Here is a 22,386-nt window from a genome sequence, read left to right as displayed (position 1 = left end):
GTGTGCTCAGAAATTATGGGTCCCGTCCTTTTATTCTTGCCGGGCCTTCAACCCTCTTTTGCTAAGTTATCAGATAGCAAAGATTTTAGATCTTTTCCTTCCAAGTGACATTTGCTTTTAAAAACTTGTAAACACTGGGGACACTTAAAGACTGACAAACCTTTGAGACTTGAGAGAAATGGGTATTTAAAGGTGAATTTTTCCAGAATTCTTGAATCCTTGCCCATGTTCTGAAACCACATTCCTGTGACAGGCATGGAGGTGCCCCATGAAGCCACTGAGGGGATGTGCTTATGTGACAGCTTGTTGCACCTTAGGGATCTTCTGAAATGTCCTTGTTGATGCCATTCTCTCCAGGCTACTCCCAGCCAATGACAGAGCACAGTGAAAGTTCAAGACCTGGGCCACTTGGCCTGAGGTGGGCTCCCCACGGCCTGCCAGATGTGCATCACACTCAGAAGGTTCTTCCCGCAACTCTTGCTTCCTCTTCCTTTTTCCCTTTCTTTACAGGGAATCCCGTGAATTCCTAATTCCATCTTGGCATTTGCAGTCCGTGAACTAGAGCAGACTCAATACTCCATAAATATTTGTTGTGCCAGATGAAGAAATCTCAGGATGAACCAAACCAACTCTTAGGGCAGGTGAAGAGATAGGGGAGAACCTCGACTGAGTACCCATCATTTGTCAGGTGCTTGACCGTGAATGTCTCGGTGAAGTTGGGCTAAAAGAGGAGTTAATGTATGCTCAGGGACTGGTATGTATTAAATACTCAGCAAATAGTAGGTATCCCCATTAACAAGAATTACCCTGAATTCTGTGTGAAAGAGTCAGGTGGGTAGGAGATACTGAAGGCATAGAAGATGAAAAGAATAGGTCAGATCATGGTCCAAGCAATACTCTGGGTTCAGCCACTGGGTGCAGCTGAGAATGCTCTGGGAGTTGCTGCTTCTATTGAAGTTTTGGGCCATCTAGAAAATGTTCAGCTCTAGGTGGCTCCAAATACTGATTTGTTCATTTTTCAAGGGCTCTGTGGTTAACCCCAAATGGTTAATATAATATCTGATTTCAGTGAGGTGGGGGAATATCCGTATCACTCTCTTAGTGGTACTACTCCAGGTCTAAAGACAAGGTTCTCTTTTCAATTCGGATTTGGGACCCCAACTGGAGATGGCTGGAAGAGGGGTGAGGGCAGAGAGGATCCCGGGGGGAGACCCTGACTCCTTCTGATCTGAACTTATTGTCAATGAGAAGTCCCAGGCTTGGCGGTTAGCTTTTTCATCTGCTTCAAGTGCAGCTCCATAGTTAGGCCCACAGACTGTGGGCTGTTTTCAACGGTAGTTTGATTAAAGAGGCATTCCAGATGTCAGACACCATGCTGAAGACATGCTCTTTACCTCCTAAGAAAAGGTAAGCATAACTAGGAAAACTCCTAAGGAATACTACAGAGGATACAGAGCCTGCCAGGAAACAAACCTCTCATCCCACAGCAACAGTGAGTAGAAAAAGCAATTATTTAAAAAAAGAAAAAAGGAATTACTTTTTAAACCAACTGATTATTCTCAAAGCCATCTAAATCATCTGTCAGCAGTGACTTTCAGAAGGCAGCTCCAGATTCCTTAGCAAATTAAGCCTACAAATAAAAGCATTCTTAATTCATTACATGTCAGTATACTTGCCATAAACATAATTAGTTTAGTCTCATAAGAGTGTCATTTTTGAAAGGTTAATAAATCCATCCATACTTTCCCCAGAGTATGGGGGGTCAATTTTCACTTGTCTGTGTCTGATGCATGCTTTTGCTTTTTGAAATGCAATGAAATCCCCAAAGAACTGGTAGTTGCTTTTTTTTTTTTTAAATTAAAGTAGTATTACATTTCAGCATTGCTGAAGCATAGAATTTGATAATCTGAAAGTAATTAGAAAATCTATTACCATACCATATATTATCATGTAGCCATCTTAATCCAATCTGTCATTGAAGGTACTGAGGTCAGATGTGTTTTAAAATTCACAATTTCTCAGAAACTAGAAAGGCAATACCTGATATGTACACACGCGTGCACACACACACACACACATAAAATATATTTATCATATATATAATATCCCTAGCATAGTCTGGGGCAATATCCTGTAATATTTTTGCAGCATAATCCTGGATATTAAAATAGGTTTTGTTACCAAATGGATTTTGGTGCTAAGCTGACCAAACAACAAGGACACCGAAGCACTCAGTTTTCAGAACTTCCTGGATTTCAGAATTGCAGATAAGCGGTGGATCTGCAGTGAATTTGCATCCTAACTCCTCCTCAAACAATCTTCACAGAACTGTGGGAACAGAAGATAAAGAGCTGCCAGGGATTTAGCTTGAAACTGTTGTAGGGGACTTTTAGTCCTGCTTTCTCTGTCCTAATTCTTTAAGATTCATTTGCAAAGGTCTCTTAGGCTGCACAAAATACAGACTTATCTCCTATCTTTGTGTACAATGAGTAACTTGGAGGATACCAATGATAAGCCCACCAAGATTTAATTGCACCCCTGATTTGCATGAGCAAATATAAAGTAGAGAATAAGGGGGGGAAAAAAAGCCCCTTCCAGCCACTACCATTTGCCTCTGGCCACAGAACCATTCCTCATCACAGCCCCCTTCTTGTAAAGATGTTGAAGATCTGTTTTATGTTAAACCTTGTGGGGGTAGTGAAGCAGTTCGTATCATTTCCTCCTGTTTCTCTTAATCAAATGGACAACTGCTTTCTCTATCAGCTGAGAAAAGCCGGTACACAATGCTCAAGACAGTAACAAAAATGTCTTATCGTATCACTTCATTGGTGGGTAGGGTGTAATTTTTGTTCTATTATTATATTCCTTTTGGTGTGAACATCTGGCCACACCTTGAACATGGCAGGCGCTTCTTGTGTGTTTATGAAGCTGGACGGAGAAAGCATTGTTACCCTCTCCACCACACCCTTTCTGTTTGCTCATTGCTTTTCAAAAGAAGTCTGTTTCCTCAGTGTTGAGGTAATTCCTAGTCTCTTTAGGATTTTGCTCCTAGAGCTATTTATAAGTCCGGGTAGGCAGGTCCCAAAGCCCTCCTTTGTGCTTCCAAGGGGGCTGTGGGAGTGTATGTTCTGTCGCTGCTGCTGATCTGTTTTGATCATATTAATGAGGAGATGGCTGACTAGGAGCTGTGTTTCCTTTTCCGTTGTTCCTCTATATTGTTATGAATTAATTTCTGTTGGGTTTTGATAATTCTGTTATTGACAGACATTTGCACCTCCACACAATCATGTCTCTGTCCATAAGTAGCAGTTTGGTCGATCACTCAGAGTTGCGCGTGTACGTCTATGTACTCTCTAGACTGAAGTTGCCCCAGAAACAAGCCCATTTTGTTTCAATTCCTCATTTGGTTTTTACAAGCCAACTGAAATGTGTATCCTTGCAATGAAGGAAAGTTTCATGAAGCACTCCCATTATCCATGGGAAAAAAAAATCAGAACGCTAAACTTCTATTTAATCTCTTTGGAGGATCAACATCCCAAATTTTATTAGTCAGTGGCATGCTTGTAAACACAAAATGCTTTAGTTGTTGTTCTAAGAAATAATCCTTATCTGTATAAAGCCCCAAAAGCACATGCTTAGCATTTTTTTTTTCCAAAAACAAAGACTGAAAGTTGGGAGACCCTGGAAGTAAACAGAGTCTCTCCTGACTCCCTCTCATGGGTCACACGCAATGACAGCCACCCTGTGTGTGGGATCTAACGTCATGGTCCCCACAGCCTTGGGAGGGAAGTACAGCTACTCACCTCTGGCAAACGAAGAACCAACGGCACAGAGAGGTTAACTCGGGTGTACCCTAGCAAGTAGCAGAATTGGGATTCGAGTCAAGTTCTACCTGATTCCAAAATTGGTCTTTCCAGAACCATCTCTGCAGATATCCTGATCTACATAGTTTGGAAGAAGACAATTTTCCGTATGCTTATTGAATAGGGGTGACCAATGCAGAACCCAAAGGCAGAACTGACAAGGAAAAAAAAAAAAGTAGGTTTCTCTCTTTCCTAGTATTACATAACTCCTTCCCAACTGAAGAATCAGGCTCTAGGTATCATTAGCATTATTAAAAATATTTATATGGGGGGAAATGTGTGGAACTGTTAAAATGTACCTAAACGTTATCAATCCAATTTATGCCATGTCTTTTTTTTCCCTTTTGATCTTTAGATTTTCACCATGAAAATGAGGCTTCTGTTTCTAAGAAATTCTAAAAATATTACTCACCTGCACCTACCATGTTCTGCCACATTATAATCTTGGTTACAGCTCTAAAAATGTCAGAACAGAAGATCGTGAACTGAAGATGTGTCATAGACAAACACATTTTAAAGGCAAACTCAACATAATGGACTAAGGAAAAAAACCCAACTGTGAAGAAACTTGATGCGGACCTACAGTTTGAAAAATTTGCATCCTTTATAAAACACAAAATTGTACAAGCACTATGAGTAAAACTGCTAATTCTTTTTTCCAGTGTTCCCAAGTTGGCCACAAGATACATCTGGCCCTTTGCCAGACACCCTACTTCCTCTGGCACGAGTGGGATCCAGGCAGACTGGGGTGGGCAGTTCTCATTCCAGAAGCTGGTAAATTCAGAAAGAATATGCTGCTGCCCTAGGCAAGTAATCATTCCAAATTTCAGAAACAGTCATTGGTGGAAATTCCACACACCTGTTCCCTCCTCACCTTTTCCCTAGTTCCTTGGAATATAGTTACTTCGGCTAATTTATCCAAAATCGAAATGCAGGCACCGAACGCTTCTCCTCTTTCAGATGATTCATGATCAGAGTGATATGCAGTTTATCCTCACTTCACCTGTGAACTAATATGTCAAAAATTTTACTGAGCAGCTTAACTAGCCCTAGCACTGCAAGATACTTGAAGACACTGAGAGAATAGGTAAGAATTGATAGGGGCATTCACGGGGATTCCCCTTGGAGGGTTAAGGAAGGCTTTCTAGCGGCAGTGACATTTAAGCAGGGCCCTGTAGGACCACCAGGAATATTACAGCGAGATGAAAAGTAGGTAATTGGAGCCCTGAGAAAGAACCCTGAGAAGGGCAAAAGAATTCATCCACTTGGAAGGACCACTATATAGCAAAGTCCAGAACGGGATAGAGACTATGGGGAATCTGGAGAGCTATAAATGGCTACATATGGCTGAGACAAAAATCCCCCAGCACTGGCAATAAGTGGGACTAGAGGGCACCTGGGTGGCTCAGTTGGTTGGATGACTGCCTTCGTCTTGGGTCATGATCCCACAGTCCTGGGATCAAGCCCTGCATTGGGCTCCCTGCTCAGTGGGGAGCTGGCTTCTCCCTGTCCCTCTGCTGCTCTGCCTACTTGTGCTCTCTCGCTCTGTCAAATAAATAAATAAAATCTTAAAAAAAAAAAAAGAAATGGGACTAGAGAGATGAGCAGGTGTACCTAGTGAGCAAGGAGGGTCCAGTTTTTGCTGGGTCTTCTGTGTCCTGGGCAATGAATCTGGACTTTTTTCCTGAGGGCAATGGGAGGCCATTGTAAGGTTTTAGCCATTTAGTTTTAGGATGGGGAAAGTCTTATTTGGGGGGAAGATTTCTCATCCTCTAGGGTTGAGTGTGATCTATAGATAACACTGGAGCAGAATAATTCATTCTGTGTCTGTGGCAAAGAACCCTAGTGAGAATCATCGCAGTTCTGCCTCACAGAGCCCAGACAAGAGTGGAAAGAGAAGACGATGGATAGGAGCAGTATTAAAGAGATAAAATTGTTGAACTGAGGGGGATTAGACCACAGGGATTAAAGAGTGTGTTCCCTTCAGATCTTTGCTGCCTTCCAAATGGCCCTTTTATTTGGGTGATAGTCACCTGGGTGATTTATCATTTAAAGTGTTTACTTATTGTTACAATACTTTCAGTATTATATATATATACATAATAAAGAATTTGATAAGTGGGATATTTAGTAAAGAATATGATGGTGGGATATTTAGTGATTTAATTTTTTTAAATGATTAACAAATGTTTACTAGAGTAATTATTATTCATATGTGACAGGATCATAAGATAAATCAAGATACATTTCTCTCCCACAACCAAGATAACACTTGTGAGTTAACCCACCCACAATTTCATTTAATGGAAATACTGATTTTCAGATGATGTAGAAGAATGAAATGACTATATGAAGAAGAGTGATAATCGACATATTTCAATATTCCTGAGAAAAACAAAGAAAAATAGTTACATATTTTCTGAATATTTTGCATAATTGTAGTTTTGTTTGTTCCTGAAAGCCAAAAACTCTTGGCCTTTATCCACTACTCCTGGATCACATAAAAATATACTCCAATATGGAAACACAGAGTGCTGGCAATGCTGGCTTTGTGTTTCTTAATTCATTTTGATTGTTAATAACCAAAAAAGATAAGATCAAGAATGGCATTTTTAAAAATGAGAAAAATTCTTCGTGTCAAAATATTTTTTTAAGATTTTATTTATTTATTTGACAGAGTGAGAGAGATCACAAGTAGGCAGAGAAGCAGGCAGAGAGAGAGAGAGGAGAAAGCTGGCTTCCTGCTGAGCAGAGCCCAATGCCAGGATCCTGAGACCATGACCTGAGCTGAAGGCAGAGGCTTAACCCACTGAGCCACCCAAGCATCCCCATAATATTTTTTAAATGTAGAGTAAGTAATGCTTGTCGAAAATAGTGGAACTTTCACCCTCCTACATTGTTGGTGGGAATGCGAGCTGGTACAACCACTCTGGAAAACTGCATGGAGGTTCTTCAAAAAGTTGAAAATAGAGCTACCCTATGACCCAGCAATTACTCTACTGGGTATTTATCCTAAAGATACAAACGTAGTGATCCGAAGGGGCACATGCACCCGAATGTTTATAGCAGCAATGTCTACAATAGCCAAACTACGGAAAGAACCAAGATGTCCATCAACAGATGAATAGATAAAGAAGATGTGGTGCATATATACACAATGGAATACTATGCAGCCATCAAAAGAAATGAAATCCTGCCATTTGCGATGACATGGATGGAACTAGAGGGTATTATGCTTGGTGAAATAAGTCAATTGGAGAAAGACAACTATCATATGATCTCCCTGATATGAGGAAATGGAGGTGCAAAGTGGGGGGTTGGGGGGTAGGAAAAGAATAAATGAAAGATGGAATCGGGAGGGAGACAAACCATCAGAGACTCTTAATCTCACAAAACAAACTGAGGGTTGCTGGGGGTCGGGGGGTCGGGAAAGGGTGGTGGGGTTATGGACATTGAGGAGGGTATGTGCTATGGTGAGTGCTGTGAAGTGTGTAAACCTGGCGATCCCCAGACCTGTACCCCTGGGGCTAATAATACATTATATGTTTATAAAAAAAATAAAAAATTAAAAAAAAAGAAAAGAAAATAGTGGAACTTTCTAGAATTCATAAAAATTAGCTATATTCACATATACATAAATATGCATAAAATGATATAATATACACAACTTTTCTTTCAAAGAATAAAGATCAGTATTATGACTGAATAAACATTATCCTCATTTTTGGGGCCACAGTTGGGAAATCACAAAAGTATGTATGAGAGAAGGAAGAGCTCACTGAGTTGACCCCCAGGTGACAAACTCTATTTTGTCAAATTTTCAGTGTCTCTCTGCTGCTTAATGATTAAAGTCTAAGTTTCCCAGCCAATTTGCCTTTCAGCCTGAATACCCACTGGCATCCAAAGTTGCTTTATGCTTCAAAACACTGTATTCCCCAAATTTGCATGAAAATGCACTGTTTCTCACATTTGCTTATGTTACTAGTTTACCTGAGAGTGACTTCCATTCCCACTCTACCAATCTCTTCCCATAGACCTGCTATCTATCCTTCAAATGTCAGTTTAAATGCATTTACTCCTTGATAACTTTCCAGATTAGGAGGACAAAACAATGCTTTTCTGTTTTCTATTCTTATTGTAAGGAGTCTGAACCATTTCTATCAAATCTATTCCAAGATCTGTATTGCAGACTGTCCCAAATTACCCATTCTTCTCTAGAGAAGAGGTGACTCAATGCAGAGGTGACTGTGCATTGCAGACTGTCCCAAATTACCCATTCTTCTCTGGAGAAGAGGTGACTAGAAAAGGGTGAGACTCAAGAGACTCACCCTTCTCTAGAGCACTGTGTTGTAAGACTTGGATTCCTCTCCATTTCCCAGCATGGCATTTCTGCTAAATCAGTGACGGAACTGAACCCTTCCTAAGAGACATGGATTTTTATTCAGTCACTAAAAAAACTGGAATTCTTTCTGAAAGCTAGTATTTTTGGAAGTACTTTTTAAAGGCTTTTTCAAAGTACTTTTTAAAAGGCTTGTTTTAGAATAGTCATCTTTAATATTGACCCAAACCAAAAAATGTATTATCTTGTCATATATGGTTTAGCTCTACTGATACCTAGCTCTTCATGCATACGTTTGTGTATGTGGCTGAAGGCATCAGTCTAAAGATAAAATATAGCTGATTCTATTTTTCAGCATTCATAATATGAACTAAGACAAAGAATGGACATGTAGACCAGTTTCAAAAAATCAATTTGGTTTCTTTTAATGGAGGCAGATACTAAGAGAAAAACAACAACAACAAAGATTTCCTTCCACCCTCCCATCTCAATGAGTGCACATGGTTAAAAGTTGACTACTACTGATGGTTTTAAAGGTAGGAATACATATTCTTTGATTCTTCCCTTGGAGAAATGGAGCTTAATTTTCTTTCCCTTGGGTGTCGGCTGGACCTTCTTCTACTGAACAGAACGTTAGAGAAGTGATAGGATGTTACTGCCAAGACTATATCATAACCATAGTCTCACTCTCATTTTAGTCTGTCTCTTTACCTGTATGTCTTTGTCTCTCTCTCTCTCTGTGAGGGCTTGCTCTGGAGAAAGCCTGATGCTGTGTTATAGGAGCAACCCTGTGGAGTTACACACAAGCAGGAACTGAAGCTAACTGACTGAACGTGCCACGCTGCTAAGACATATTCCTCAAGTACCCTCAGAAGTTTGCAGTCCCAACTCACAATTTGACTACAACCTCATGAGCTTCTGAGTCAGAACCACGCAGTTAAGCAACTCTTAAATTCCTGAACTTGATAAACTGCATGAAATAATTGCTAATTTAGGTGGAAATTTGTTACACAGCAGTAGATAACTATTGTGACTGACAAGTTCAAAAATATTTTTTTCTTTTCTTTCCAGGAAAACATCATTTTTGTTATCTTTTCAAGAAACTGGCTAGAAACTGACAGCTTCAACCTTAGAAGGTTTAAGAAGAAATTCACAGGGCATCAGTTGAGATTTTTGACTTTGAGTATGTTACCTAGGTTTTGTTGGCGTTAGTTTCTTTATATACTTATAGGAAAAAAGCAGAACTTACCCAATAAAATATTAGGATTAAATAAGATACAAAAGCACTTAGTATAGTCTTTGGCCAGTGGTAATTACTCAATAAATGTCAGCTATAGTATTATTACAATTTTGGTTCAAAAAGGAAAACTAAGAAGTTGCCTGAGTGGACATTCAACCTCACAGAGTAACACACAGCCAGTATCCAGTCACCTACACGTATAATTACAAAAAACACTCTCCTTCCCATACTGCCAGAAGTCAGTCACCCCCAAGGACAGCCCATAGTCTTCAAAGTACATATGATCCTTAGTAGAAGTTTAAACTGCATTTTATCCAAGTCCAAAGAAATCCTATGGGTATGTCACTTTTGAGCCACATCAGTCATGCCAGACCACACTACAACCTTGTATGGCCATGAGAGCTACAGGACATGTGCCAGTACACAGCCATCAGACCACTGAATAAATCGTTCCACAAGGGACAGACAAAACCACGTGGCATGAGCTCTCTCATCCTGGAGCCATACAGGACCCACAGGTGGAACACCACATCCATCTTGTTTTTGCATGTGCTATTCAAATAAGGACTTTGGCAGAAAGAAATCATCTTCAAATGGCATTTAGTATTCCTTGTTTTGCAACAGCAAACAAGAAAAAGAAGGAACAATGACATGATAATAATTGATGCCTGTCAGATCCAGAAATACACCGCAGACCCATTTTTAATCTCTCCCTCTGCCCTCTTCCACTTCGGGCAAAAGAAACAAGTCTCTTCAAATTTCATTCTCATGACAGAAGAATCACAGGCTGTGCTATGTACCCCCTAGATATGTCTGCATTAACGTCTCCTTCCCTTCTCTAGCTTTGAACAAACATCAGTTCTTCAGAAACAGAGCTATAGTTTCACAAAGACAACTGTAGTTTAGAACTGTATCGTTAGGCAAAATAAACCAGCTTTTCTGTTTAAATAATGTAGTGTATTTTGTACTTTTAACTACATTAGGCAGGTAATTAACTCCCAATTTCTGTTAGAAATTAAGTGCTCCAGCCAGCAACTCAAGAAAGATAAATTTTAAAAAGATTTCCATGAAGAAAATAAACAGCTATTCAAAACCACAGGGACATGACACATAATACAGTTAATTCTCACTATATCTTATTTCTGGTTGGGGTGGGAGAAGGGAACAGGGTTGGAAGGATTGTCTGAAAATAGAAAGTGATCATGAAAAAAGTGATTATTTGTAGGGGTCCCTGTGGATTTTGGGGTACACTAGAAGTTTCCCTGGGGCCTCTGACACATGTCCAGGAATTTGTTGGATTTTTTTTTTAAGTTGTCTTAAGAGTATTTGCAAGATCACTGCTTGGTTTTTATACACTCATTCAAGAGACAGTAAATTAAGGTGAAATGTGACAAACTACAGTCACCATGACCTCACCCTGACCGCTGATAAACCATAGTCTCTTCTGGACATGAATGGAGGCCTCTGGCAGAACCAGTCCCTAACTACCCACTTAAAAAATCAAAGAAGGGCTGATAACTGCAGGCCCTCCTCTCTCCCTTCTCTACAAAAATCCTGCCCCTTCTCTGAGGCTCATTTAAGTCTCCCTTCCTCCCCGAGTTTTATCTGCCCACTAAGTTAACATTGATCTCTCATTTTTGAATGTCAAGTTTATTCATAGCCTGATGTGCCCACAATTATATATACATTTTTATTCACTGTTTTTTAATTCATTTTATTATTCATTCATATTACTCATTTTTTCTTTTCTGATAAAAATAGAAAATCTGTTAATATGTTACAAGTTTGGGGGTGCTTGGGTGGCTCAGTGGGTTAGAATCCTCTGCCTTCGGTTCAGGTCATGATCTCAGGGTCCTGGGATCGAGCCTCGCATCAGGCTCTCTGCTTGGTGGGGAGCCTGCTTCCCCAACTCCCTCTGCCTGCCTCTGTGCCTACTTGTAATTTCTGTCAAATAAGTAAAATCTTTAAAAAAAAATATGTTACAAGTTTGTATTTGTAGTATTTTGTGACAACTTTTTAAAAGTATTATTTGGTATTGTGGAAAATTATTTTGTTCCTCTAAGATGTAAGATTTTAAAGTGTAGCATCACATTTATTATGGCCTTAAAGCAATGAAGCATCTGAAATCTTACATAACAACAACAGGCATAAGGTACAGTTCCAAAGTTCAGATCAGAATAATGGGAGAAGGTGAGTCAGAAAGCTAAAGACTAAGTAGAGAGTTGGATTTTGGGGAAGACAGATGTATGGCTTGGTTCTTCCAGTAAATAGTCATGGATTTCAATGTTCAAACCCATAATATCAGCAAAGGAAGACAAATGGTATATCACAGAGTGGCTACTTAAGATGGTAGACAGCCTGGTTAGGAAAATTATATACCAAAAAATATTACTTTCCCATATACTACCAATATTAAGTTAGGGATGTGGAGAAGCAGGTCATTTATAAAACCAACAGAAATATAAAATCCTGTGAACTGATGTAACAAGATGTGTTTTGAAATCCTATGAAGTATCATAAAAAATTTAATGAGCCCCCAAAAGGAGCTTGGATAAGTGGATGTGTGTACCTACATGGGAAGGCATATTACCAAGATGACAATTCTCTTAGTTACAAATTTAATGTAAATCCATAAAAATTGCCATGAAATTTTTCCTTAGGATTGGAAAGCAACTATAAAATTTATGTACACATGGCAACATGAGAAAAACAACTTTCTGGAAAAAAAGAACAGGAAGGGTAGATTTGCATTTTCACATTTTCAAATATATCCAAGTATTCAAAAATTAAGATAACACATTAATAATACCAGACAGTATAATTTTCTAACTAGAACAGGACAGTGAGCTTGGGCACAAATCCAAGTATAAGTATTTAACAAATGATTAAATGTGGCATTTTAGTGGTTGGCATGAAAAAATGGAGAAATAGCGTCAGAGTAGTTAGATACTTGGCGGGAAAAATCAGGTGGGCTCCTATTTGCATACTTTCAGATCCTTTATGAATCTACCCAGAGCTCAGGCCACCAATATTTCTACTTATTGATCTCCAGTATGTTAGCCTTTCTTTGGATATATTTTACTCTCCAGGTAAAAAGTTAAATCTCTCTTGTTTGACGTGGTAGTTCACTTCCTTTGTTTTTTAGGTAACTGTTCATCTGTTCCTCTGACAACAACGAACTATTTTAAAAAAGTATGAACTTCCTTGCCTAGAATGTTGCTTATCTACCATTCATATTTGATTTGTGTTTAATTATTATTTTAGCATTTAGTTATCTACTTCTATTTCTTTCATGTGCTCTTCACATATTACACAAAGCTCTGGAAACCCATTTGTTCATTTGCCTAAAACAAAGCTGAAAATAACTTAACCATGAAAGGTAGAAGTCTCCAGACTTTGCTGATCCACAACTAAACTCTGAAGAGTTCAGTCATTTCAAAGACCATTTTTTTTGGTGCCACGATACAACTTAGAATTGCATATTTGCAATATGTTGCATATGGGACCACATAAACCTTAAACAGGAAAACTTCCAATGAGAACTGGGTTTAAATCTAGTTTTATGATATCAAATCAACTAGCCACCCTTATGATTCAGGTTCCCCATTTTAAAAATGAGTATATTTTTATTTGCCTGACATTCTTCAATGGGGTATTATGAAGGATAAATGAAATTACATATATTAAAACAAACTGAAAACTCGAAGGCACTATATAAAATTTAGTTTGCATCAATTGTTATTCCTCATTCTTTTTTTGTTCATAGCCACTCAAGCCCTAAACTGATTTCTGGTAACCTGGCTCAGGGAAGTCAGGTCAGCTGCCAGGGTTTTGGCAGGGTTCCAGCAGTGGTTAGGAAATATTACTGATGTGGTTTTGGGGAGGGTGCCACTCCAAGTCCTGAGCTTGGCCAGACTTCACTGTGAGGTGGGGTCCCTTCTCCTCCTAGTCACCAGTTGATGGCCTTGCCTCAAAAAAAATCACCTGCACCATTGTCTGAACCCCACTAGTAATCTCAAAGTGGTCTCTTCTCACCTTTAATTTATCCCCCAAGTCATACTCACATAAACTGGGTCAGCTCTCTGACCTCAGTGGTGGCAAGTTCCTCAGCCTAGGATTCCTTCCTCTAAGTTAGTAGACACTGCAGATTCCTTCAGGAGAAGGTGGGTCTCCTAGAAAACCATGTCATCCCCCATGACTTAACAGACTAGACTTTCCAAGAGCCTGGGGTTCTTCTTTGCCAGCACTGGGCACAAGTCTGGTCAGGACTTGTGGAAGGAAAATTCTAAAGCATTGGTCTGACATAGGGCTTCTCTCTTACTGGGCGAAATTTGCAACCTCCAGATACTTTTTTCCTATTTTCCATGGCTCTAGTGTCTACCTCCTCTTCCCTAAACACACTCACACAGAAGACAGATCATCTCAAATCGGATGTCAAATAAGCTTGTTTTCCTATGTTACTATGAAATCTATGAGTATTTTTCATTCTATTTTTAAAGAGAAATTAAAAGGATTGTAAGGAAACCATAAAAATTATGTGTCTGCCTTCTATGAGCCCGTGAGTGTGTTTTCACTATTCCACACATGGTACTATTTCAGCTCCTATATTTTGTCTGAAACAAAGGAATTTATTTTTATTTTTATTTTTTATTTATTTATTTATTTTTTAAAGATTTTATTTATTTGACAGACAGAGATCACAAGTAGGCAGACAGGTAGGCAGAGAGAGAGAGGAGGAAGCAGGCTCCCTGCTGAGCAGAGAGCCCAATGCGGGGCTCGATCCCAGGACCCTGAGATCATGACCTTAGCTGAAGGCAGCGGCTTAACCCACTGAGCCACCCAGGTGCCCCATGGAATTTTTTTTTTTTATTTTTAATGATAAATCCTGCATAAAACTGTAGTAATTAATGTTTTCCCCAGACAGGAATTCTGAGACCTACTGCTATTTCTTCTTCTTAGAGGAATAAGCACGCGCGCACACACACACACACACACACACACACACACACACTTCTTTTTCTCATAAATGAAAAGAAAAAATAGTGAGTTTTAACAGGTGAAAGGAATATGGAGCACAGATGCTAAACACAAGGAAACAGGGATGAAGAAGAGATGGGAAAGTGTCTACAGATCCCAAAGACAGATTTAAGAAGGGAAAAACAGAGACCCAATAAACTAGGACTCAAGTCTATTTTTCTTTTTCTTAAAATAATTGAAAATGTAGAATGTACTTGTTTGAAAAATAACTTCCAGGAGAAAACTATAAAATTTGTATACATTTTAATTTTGGACATTATCCCAGCTTCACTCATCAAGGTGAACTAATCATTCACAATGTAGGTAATTATTTTAAGAACACCATTCTTCACTTTAACTTATGACCATTTCCTTTTAAGCCTTACCAGGAAAGGTTTAAGGGAATCCAGAATTTCATTTTTGTTTATATAAATGGCACAAGATGACTCTTAACTTCAGCTTCAGAAGTCTGTATTTGCTTTGAGATTGCAAGTACATTACATACTAATGACATTAGCTTCTCATCCCCTGTAGAAAGAAAAAATGTAACAGACAAGCCCAGTATTTTGTGTGTGTGGGGTGTGTGTGTGTGTGTGTGTGTGTGTGTGTGTGATCCCAAAGCCAGACAGGGAGTTCTGCTTTTAGCTACTTCCAAGGCTTTCAAATGACCATTTAGAATTGGACCTATGGTGTTTATTCTGAAAAATAAGCAAAGCAGAATCATCCAGGTAAGCCCTGAGGGCTTTGGGTTAAGGGAACACGAGGAGGAGGGGGACTAACGGTGACAGACGGGATCTGTCCTGAGTCACCTCCTGGGGTGTCAGTTAAGCAGCTGTAATCCATTTTATCCATTCTCTGACACAGCAGACAGATGTACTGCCTGAATGGCTTGCATTTCACTTTTCATAAAAGCCTAGAACAGTCAGCCCTCCCTACTGAGACAGGACTTTTTATCTAGGTAAAAATACAGAGAGAGTCTCAAAAAGAAATGCTGGATCTCTCACTCAGAAGGGTTCATTGTGCTAGACAGTATGGAGATATCAGTTCAACAGTGGCTTGAAAAACTGTCAAACTCCTGCATTTCACTGTCTTTGAGCTATCACACAAAGAACCTTTCCCAATTATATTTTGACCATTAAAAAAAATCTTTTTGTCCTTGATTAAGCATATGGTTATATAGATCAAATGCATTTTTAAGGATCATTGTTAAGAAACAGGTTTTGTGGGTGGTGCCTGGGTGACTCAGTTGGTTAAGTGTCTGCCTTTGGCTCAGGTCATGATCTCAGAGTCTCCGCATCGAGCCTCACGCCAGGCTCTCCAGTGTGGGGACCCTGATTCTCTCTCTGACCCTTCCTCCTTTCATGTTCTCTAATAAATAAAATCTTAAAAAAAAATACATTTTGTAACAAAAACCAAAATAACAGGTTGATCTTGATTTAACAAAGCCTTGCTGTATTAATTCATAGAACAGGAGTTTAACATAATTTGTAAAAAAAAAAAAAAAAAAGGATTAGATACTTGCTTTTCCTTCCCATTAAAGGAAAGGATATCTGAATACTTCTTAGATGAAACTTAGGAGCAATTTTTCTTTCAGGAGTAAATTACTTAGCTTTTAGAGCTATATGACTATCCATTTAAGTCAATTGATTTAACCAATCAATAAATGTTTGAGTACATTTTGTCAGGCCCTGTGTGAAGCTCTTAGTATTCCAAAAAGATACTGCCCTTCTCCCTCCTTACAGACAAGGAAAACAAAATACATAGTTACTCATTCTGATCATTGCCTGCAAGGAACACGAGATCCTCAGAGATGACCTCTTTCAGACAAGGTGGTCAGAGAAGACCTCACTGAGGACATGGTATTAAAGGCGAGACCTAAAGAAAAAGGAGAGAAGCCAGCCACACCAAGAAGAGGTTTGGAAGAATTACCGTTTCTGGAGGGGTCCCAAGGAATAAAATCTTATGTACTTTCCAAATACACCTTAATAGATCAAGAGAAAATGTATTTCAGATTCCATTTTTCTTTCTCTCTGGAATTTGTTATTTGGATATAGGACAGCTTATGCTGATGCTCCCATTGGCTTATGCTTTCTCTCTTGCTATACTTTTTTGGAGACTTTCTAAACTTTATTTTCCAGAATTCTGTTAAGTCTTTAGCTCTGCTCTCTTGTTTTAATTTTAAAGAGCTCTTCAGTGTTCCATTTGTCGCCCTGTTTTTCATGGAAACAGTATCTTCTCTTGTCCTCTGAGGAGGCTGAGGAGACTGAGTGGGAGTTTTCATCTTCATTAGAGTCCCCTGTGTTACTTTGTACACTCCTTCCTCCCTCCTCCCTTTTTGGTTTGTCTTGGTCTCTGTCTTTCCTGTAATAAGTCTGGTGACACTTGGCTAACGGAGCATCTTTAAGGATGGGCTGTGGACAAGATTTTAAGATTCAAGGGGAGAAGAGGGAGATCAGGCTGAGCTCTACCTACCATGAGAGAGACTCTCAAGTGACTGGTAAGATTTCTCAGAGACAACATCTCCCTGTCTGCCATGTGGATGCCAACCCTCTGAGTCGTCAACACTCTGGGGGGAGGGGGTACATGGGGGGGAGCTGGAGTCTTTTCATTTGGTTTGTAAACTTTTACTTAATCTCTCAGCTGTGGTGACACACCACCCCAGGGCAGAGACCCTCTCCTTTAACACTTTCAGGGAACAAGCTTTCTAGCTGGCTGGAACAAGAGGCAACTGCTCAGCTGGGTGGAGAAGGGCAGGGAATCACAGATTTCCAACAGGTCCCCCTGTTTTAGCTCAACAATTCCCACCCTTTTCCAGTGGCAACTAGTGCCACAAGTTCCTTTCCAAGAACCAAGCTGGGGCGTTCTGCTTTTCCACTACAAGTCAAGCCATCAAACATGTCAGGTCTGCTGCCAGGGACCACTTGTTCACTGGCTTTCCAGCTCCCAACTTCTGTTACTTTCCCGTTAAAAAGATCTTATTTTAGTTTTCCTTCAGGGGCTTCAGGAGCAAGCAGAGTTCAGTGATGTACACATAAGTCGGCTGTCTTTATCTGGAAATTCCATGTAAGCTTTAAAAAATGTGTATTTCTTGTTATATATCTCACATGCTAAAAAGTCTTTTTTTGATAGACAATTCTCATCTCTCTTGAGCCCTCCATAGTAGTCAATGCAATCAACCACTCTGTGCTTCATGGAATACTCTTCCCAACTCTTGGACATCATGATCTCCCACATTCCCTCTCTTCTTTCTACCCACTCCTTCTCAGACTCTCATGCTGGTTCATTCTCTTCCACCCACCAACAAAAGTTGAAGTTCCTTAAAGCTCAGTGTTAGGTCCTGTCCGTTTTCTACTATATATTCTCTCTCCAGTTGATGTCATTCAGGTTCTTTAAGTATTAACAATCCACAAACATTTGTCCAATCTAGACTTCACCTCTCAGATTCAGATCCATATGTCTAATGATTTACTTCAATTTCCTTAGATGTTCCAAAAGCAGTTTACATTCAACATGTCTAAAAGTGCACTTACAATCTTACCTCCGCAAGCCTGGTTTTCTTTCAGCATTCTCTATTTAGATAATGCCATTACCCAGGCATAGAAACTAAAAAACAAGATTCATCCTAGACATGTCCGCCCATCCACCATATTCATTCCTTTTCCAAGTTTTACTGATAGGATCTCAACTTATGTACAGTTAAGTTCCTTTTTCCCATATCATCTAAACAATATCTTTAAACTACCAAAATCTCTCCCCTGGGTTAGTGAACTAGCTTCCTCACTCATCTTCCCGATCCTGTTCCCCATATTCCCCACCCACCCTAGTAATCTCAAGCTAATTTTTTATATGATCTTTTCAAAAGACTGCATGAATTTCCATATCTTTGCTGAAAATGTGGCTGACTTTTTGCCTCTAGGATACCGTTCTAAATCCTCAGGTTCACCAACAAAATCCTGACAAGTACACCTCCTCTCTACCACATGTTTCATCTCACATCATGCCACTCCTCAGTGTTCTAGACTTTAATAATAAATAAAAAAATAAAAAATAAAAATAAAAGAAATAACAAATAATAAAGACTATATTTACTTGAATGCCCGGTGCTTACCCCATTCCCCTTCCAACACAGAGCCTTTGTACATGCTGTTCCATGTGTCTGTTTCACCTTTCCCTAATTATGATTTCATCTGTAATTTCTCAGGTGTCATCTCCTCCAGCCCAAATCAGATGCCTCATCTTGTGCTTCCCTCTGTTGTACTATATTGCAATTGCTTATTTACACACCTGTCTCCCAACCACAGTTAAGAGCTGTTTGAACAGCTCTTTTTATCCTCAGCAAAAAGCACAGATTCTGGCACCCAGTATTTTATAATTGTATTATGCATGATTACAATAGCTCATTTAATCAAGAAAGTAAGTTATCAGTGATAAACACCAATGTAAACTTTTATGATACATTAGGAAATAGGCAGGATTTCCAAGAAAATTTTTTCAAAGACGATATTTACAGAAAATAAACACCAACATTTCCTTACTTTTTTTGTTTTGCCCATTGCCTTCAGGATGGAAAGATTTAGGTCTTCAAGTGCTGCTAGTACATTTTCATATTCACCCAAGTGCTGGGAAAAATATTCTGAAAGTAAAAATATTGAAAAAAATCATGTTTGCATTTAGATGTCATAAAATAACAACAAAATCAACTGATGATCTACTCCATTAATGTGTGAAACAAATAAAGGGTTGTAACTGAAAACTGGAAAATTTTCATGAGACTAGTGTGTCAATATAGCCATTTCATTAAAATTAAAAAAAAAAACTGAATGGTTACATTATCCTTGAAGAATGCTCTAAAAAAAAATAAGGGAAAAAATGAATCTAGATCTACAGAAAAGACTGTCACAATAAAAAATTGTTATTAAAGCATGTTATTAAAGCACCCATTACAATAATAGCTTAAGCAAAAAATTAAACTACATTTTATTGTTTCTCCTGGGAGACATTTAAACAAGGTACACTCTCTCATGGTTAAGAATTAACAATGCTACAAAACACAAGGATGGGCAGAGCAAAACAGATGTTAACCATATTTTTCAATTGGTAAGGATAAATAATACACTGGATGTTACAATTAGGAGTATGGGATACAGACTCTTGCCAAACAAGTTGAAGTATAGGAGAGATAAATGCAAAACTCATATTTACTTATAGAAACCTATATATTTCTGAAATGAGAGATCTGGTCTAGGAAGTCATATATTGAAAAGACCTAGAACTTTCAGTCACTAGAAAATCATTAGCTCTCACCACTCCTGTGAACTCATTTTTGGATGAGCAGTAGTTTATTATTGCCTCTCTTTAACATGCATAATTATTTGTGGAATCAAGCTGAATGAGAAGAAAAATCAACATAAAGCTATTTGAGATTACTGGGATAAATGTCAGCATTTTTTATGGAAACTTTAATACTCAAGATGGAATTATTTATTTGTTGACATTGACACTAATAACAAATGGGAAGTACCACTGAATAATTTATTAGTAAATGTGCAGAAATCATCTAAGAAAAAATAAACACAGGTGAGCAATAAATCAAGTCTAGATTATCATTGTCAAATTATAATTTGTGTACACATGCATTAAAAATGCATGTCATATTTTTGACAAAAGCAAATGTATTCCTGACTATGCATTACTTAAAAAATGTATGGTGCAGATCATCTCACATAAAGCTTCTTTCAGGAAGGGTTTAGTTGGAAAATAAATAAGAAAGCAGATATGTCTTAAATACCTGCTTGAGAGTAATGTTTTAATTCTTGGCTCTGATACTGATTTCCTGTGAGTGCTGACCAACATAACTAACCTTGTCACCATTATTTGCAACAAAATTATTCCTGAACTAGCAAGCAGTTAATGTGGCTACAGAATATTAACTTTGACAAAAATAATTAGCAGAATAGAATCCACACTAAGTTGAAACAAGCAAAACGTATAAAGAAAAATGGAAAAAAGTAAAATTGTTAGCATATTTTTAATATACACAAAAACTCAAGAAAGACTGTAATAGGGATTTCAAATGCAAGAAGGCAGAATATATTAAGTGAAAAATAAAATTTAGTGCTTAAAAATAAGGGTTAAAAAAAAAAACCATGAAGGAACACCACCTTTTAAAATATTTTCCTAAACAAGGTATCTGACTTAATCAATGAAGGTCCCCTGGAGAGACTATAAATTGCCTTTCCACTGTGAAATCAAGTTTATGAAGGGGTACATGCTGATAAAGAACATGGAAGACATGTTGATAAAGAACATGAGAAGACAAGGAGGTTTCTGAGCTGACACCTATCTAGACTTCCTTCCTTCATTTATTCAGCTACTCATTCATCTCAGTTATCAAAGCAGTTAGGAGGGAAAAAAAATTACCCTCCCCCCAAGCAATATACTAGAACACAAAGAAAATAACTCTCAGAACAGAGAGAACTACAACACCCAAGCCCTGGATAGGAGATTAAGGATAGGGTTATTTTGAGGTGGTGTAGGTCAGTGCCACTCAAATTGTTTTATAATTTACCAATGGGGATGTGGCCCAGGGCAAGTAGGGCTCCAATGAACTCAAAGAAGGAAATTAGATGAAGGAGCCAGAGACACTTAATATATATATTAGGAGAGATTCCTACCCTCCACTTCATGATGGTGAAGGTTCATTTGGTCATTCCAGGACTTAACACACATTTATTTAGTGCTTTCTGTGTGCCAGATGGGTTGTACTAAAAGCTTGGAATACAAAGAAGACAGAATATTTAAGGATACTGTAAACAGATAGGGGAAATAAATATTGCAACAACTGCTATACATATGGTCATTATTCCAGAAAACGGTTCAAGAAATCAGGTACAAAATATAACCAAAGTACAGGGAAAAGCAGGGGACATCCCTGTATTACTTTGCTCTAGTGGCCAGAGGGGATAACATTTGTGGGCCCCATAGGGTCATGGTGAAAGAGTTCTTAACTAGGTAGCCCCCTATCCCCATGGCATAGCACAGAGATGGCAGACTGAAATACACCTATAGTCTTTCTGAGAAAAAGTCCCACTAGCTTACCTTCATAGCTATAGTATGAGAAGCAGGCTTATAATTAAACACACAACTAGGGGCCAACAAAAATCCTCTCCAGAGAATGCGAATGTCGACATCATTACCTATGTGCTCCCTCTTAGCCCTACTCCAGGTCATAGGTGTCTTTAAAGAAAAGAGCTTATGGACACGTTTGGCACCCAGAATTTTGGGGCTTTTGCCAAGAGAGCACATCCTCGATAGCCTGGCTCTGATGGCCAGCAGGGCTTGTGTTCATGAGTTCAATAGGATCATAGCAAAGAAAGAAACAGTTCTTAAGTGGTTATCACCCAGTGATCTGTGCAGAGGGAGCAACAGAGATCACCATCTCCTGCCTTCCCCTGAAAGGTTAAAAGCTGTTACGTAAGGGTCTGATGCTGTAGACTAACTGTTGGTGTTGATTGAGATCCTCCTCTTTAGGACACTGATCAGCCTTGGCACACCCTCATTTACTGGGAACTACTAGAATGAAGTAGGTTACTTCAACAAGATTTGAGAGAAACCAATAGCTATGGCAGGGTTGAAAGATAAGGTACACCTCCTATCAGAGAACACTCCTTTGAGACTGGAAGAGGTGTAGGGTTTTTTTTGTTTTTGTTTTGTTTTTTGAATCTAAAGCACAGAAACCAACTTAGAGAGTCAAGAAAAATAAAGAAACAGAGGAATATGTTCCAAATGAAAGAATAAAGTAAATACTTCAGAAAAAAGACTGTAATAGAGATTAGTGATATACCTAATGAAGAGTTCAAAAGAGTGGTTATAAAAATGACAGCCAAACTTGGAAGAACAAATGAATAAAGTTACAATTTCACAAAGAT

The 22,386-nt window shown here is 38.7% G+C and overlaps 1 protein-coding gene across 1 annotated transcript in view; it reads right to left on the bottom strand.

Moving 5' to 3' along the window:
• NECAB1 (N-terminal EF-hand calcium binding protein 1) overlaps positions 1-22,386 on the bottom strand; it is a 205,664-nt gene that overhangs the window by 95,524 nt on the left and 87,754 nt on the right. Inside the window, exon 5 of the mRNA XM_032316523.1 lies at positions 18,994-19,091. Coding sequence (XP_032172414.1) covers positions 18,994-19,091 — 98 coding nt within the window. The remainder of the gene's footprint in view (positions 1-18,993; positions 19,092-22,386) is intronic.

This window comes from Mustela erminea, chromosome 16 (genome assembly GCF_009829155.1).
Source record: "Mustela erminea isolate mMusErm1 chromosome 16, mMusErm1.Pri, whole genome shotgun sequence".
Classification (NCBI taxonomy): Eukaryota; Metazoa; Chordata; class Mammalia; order Carnivora; family Mustelidae; genus Mustela; species Mustela erminea.
This window is presented reverse-complemented; position numbering and strand designations above follow the sequence as displayed.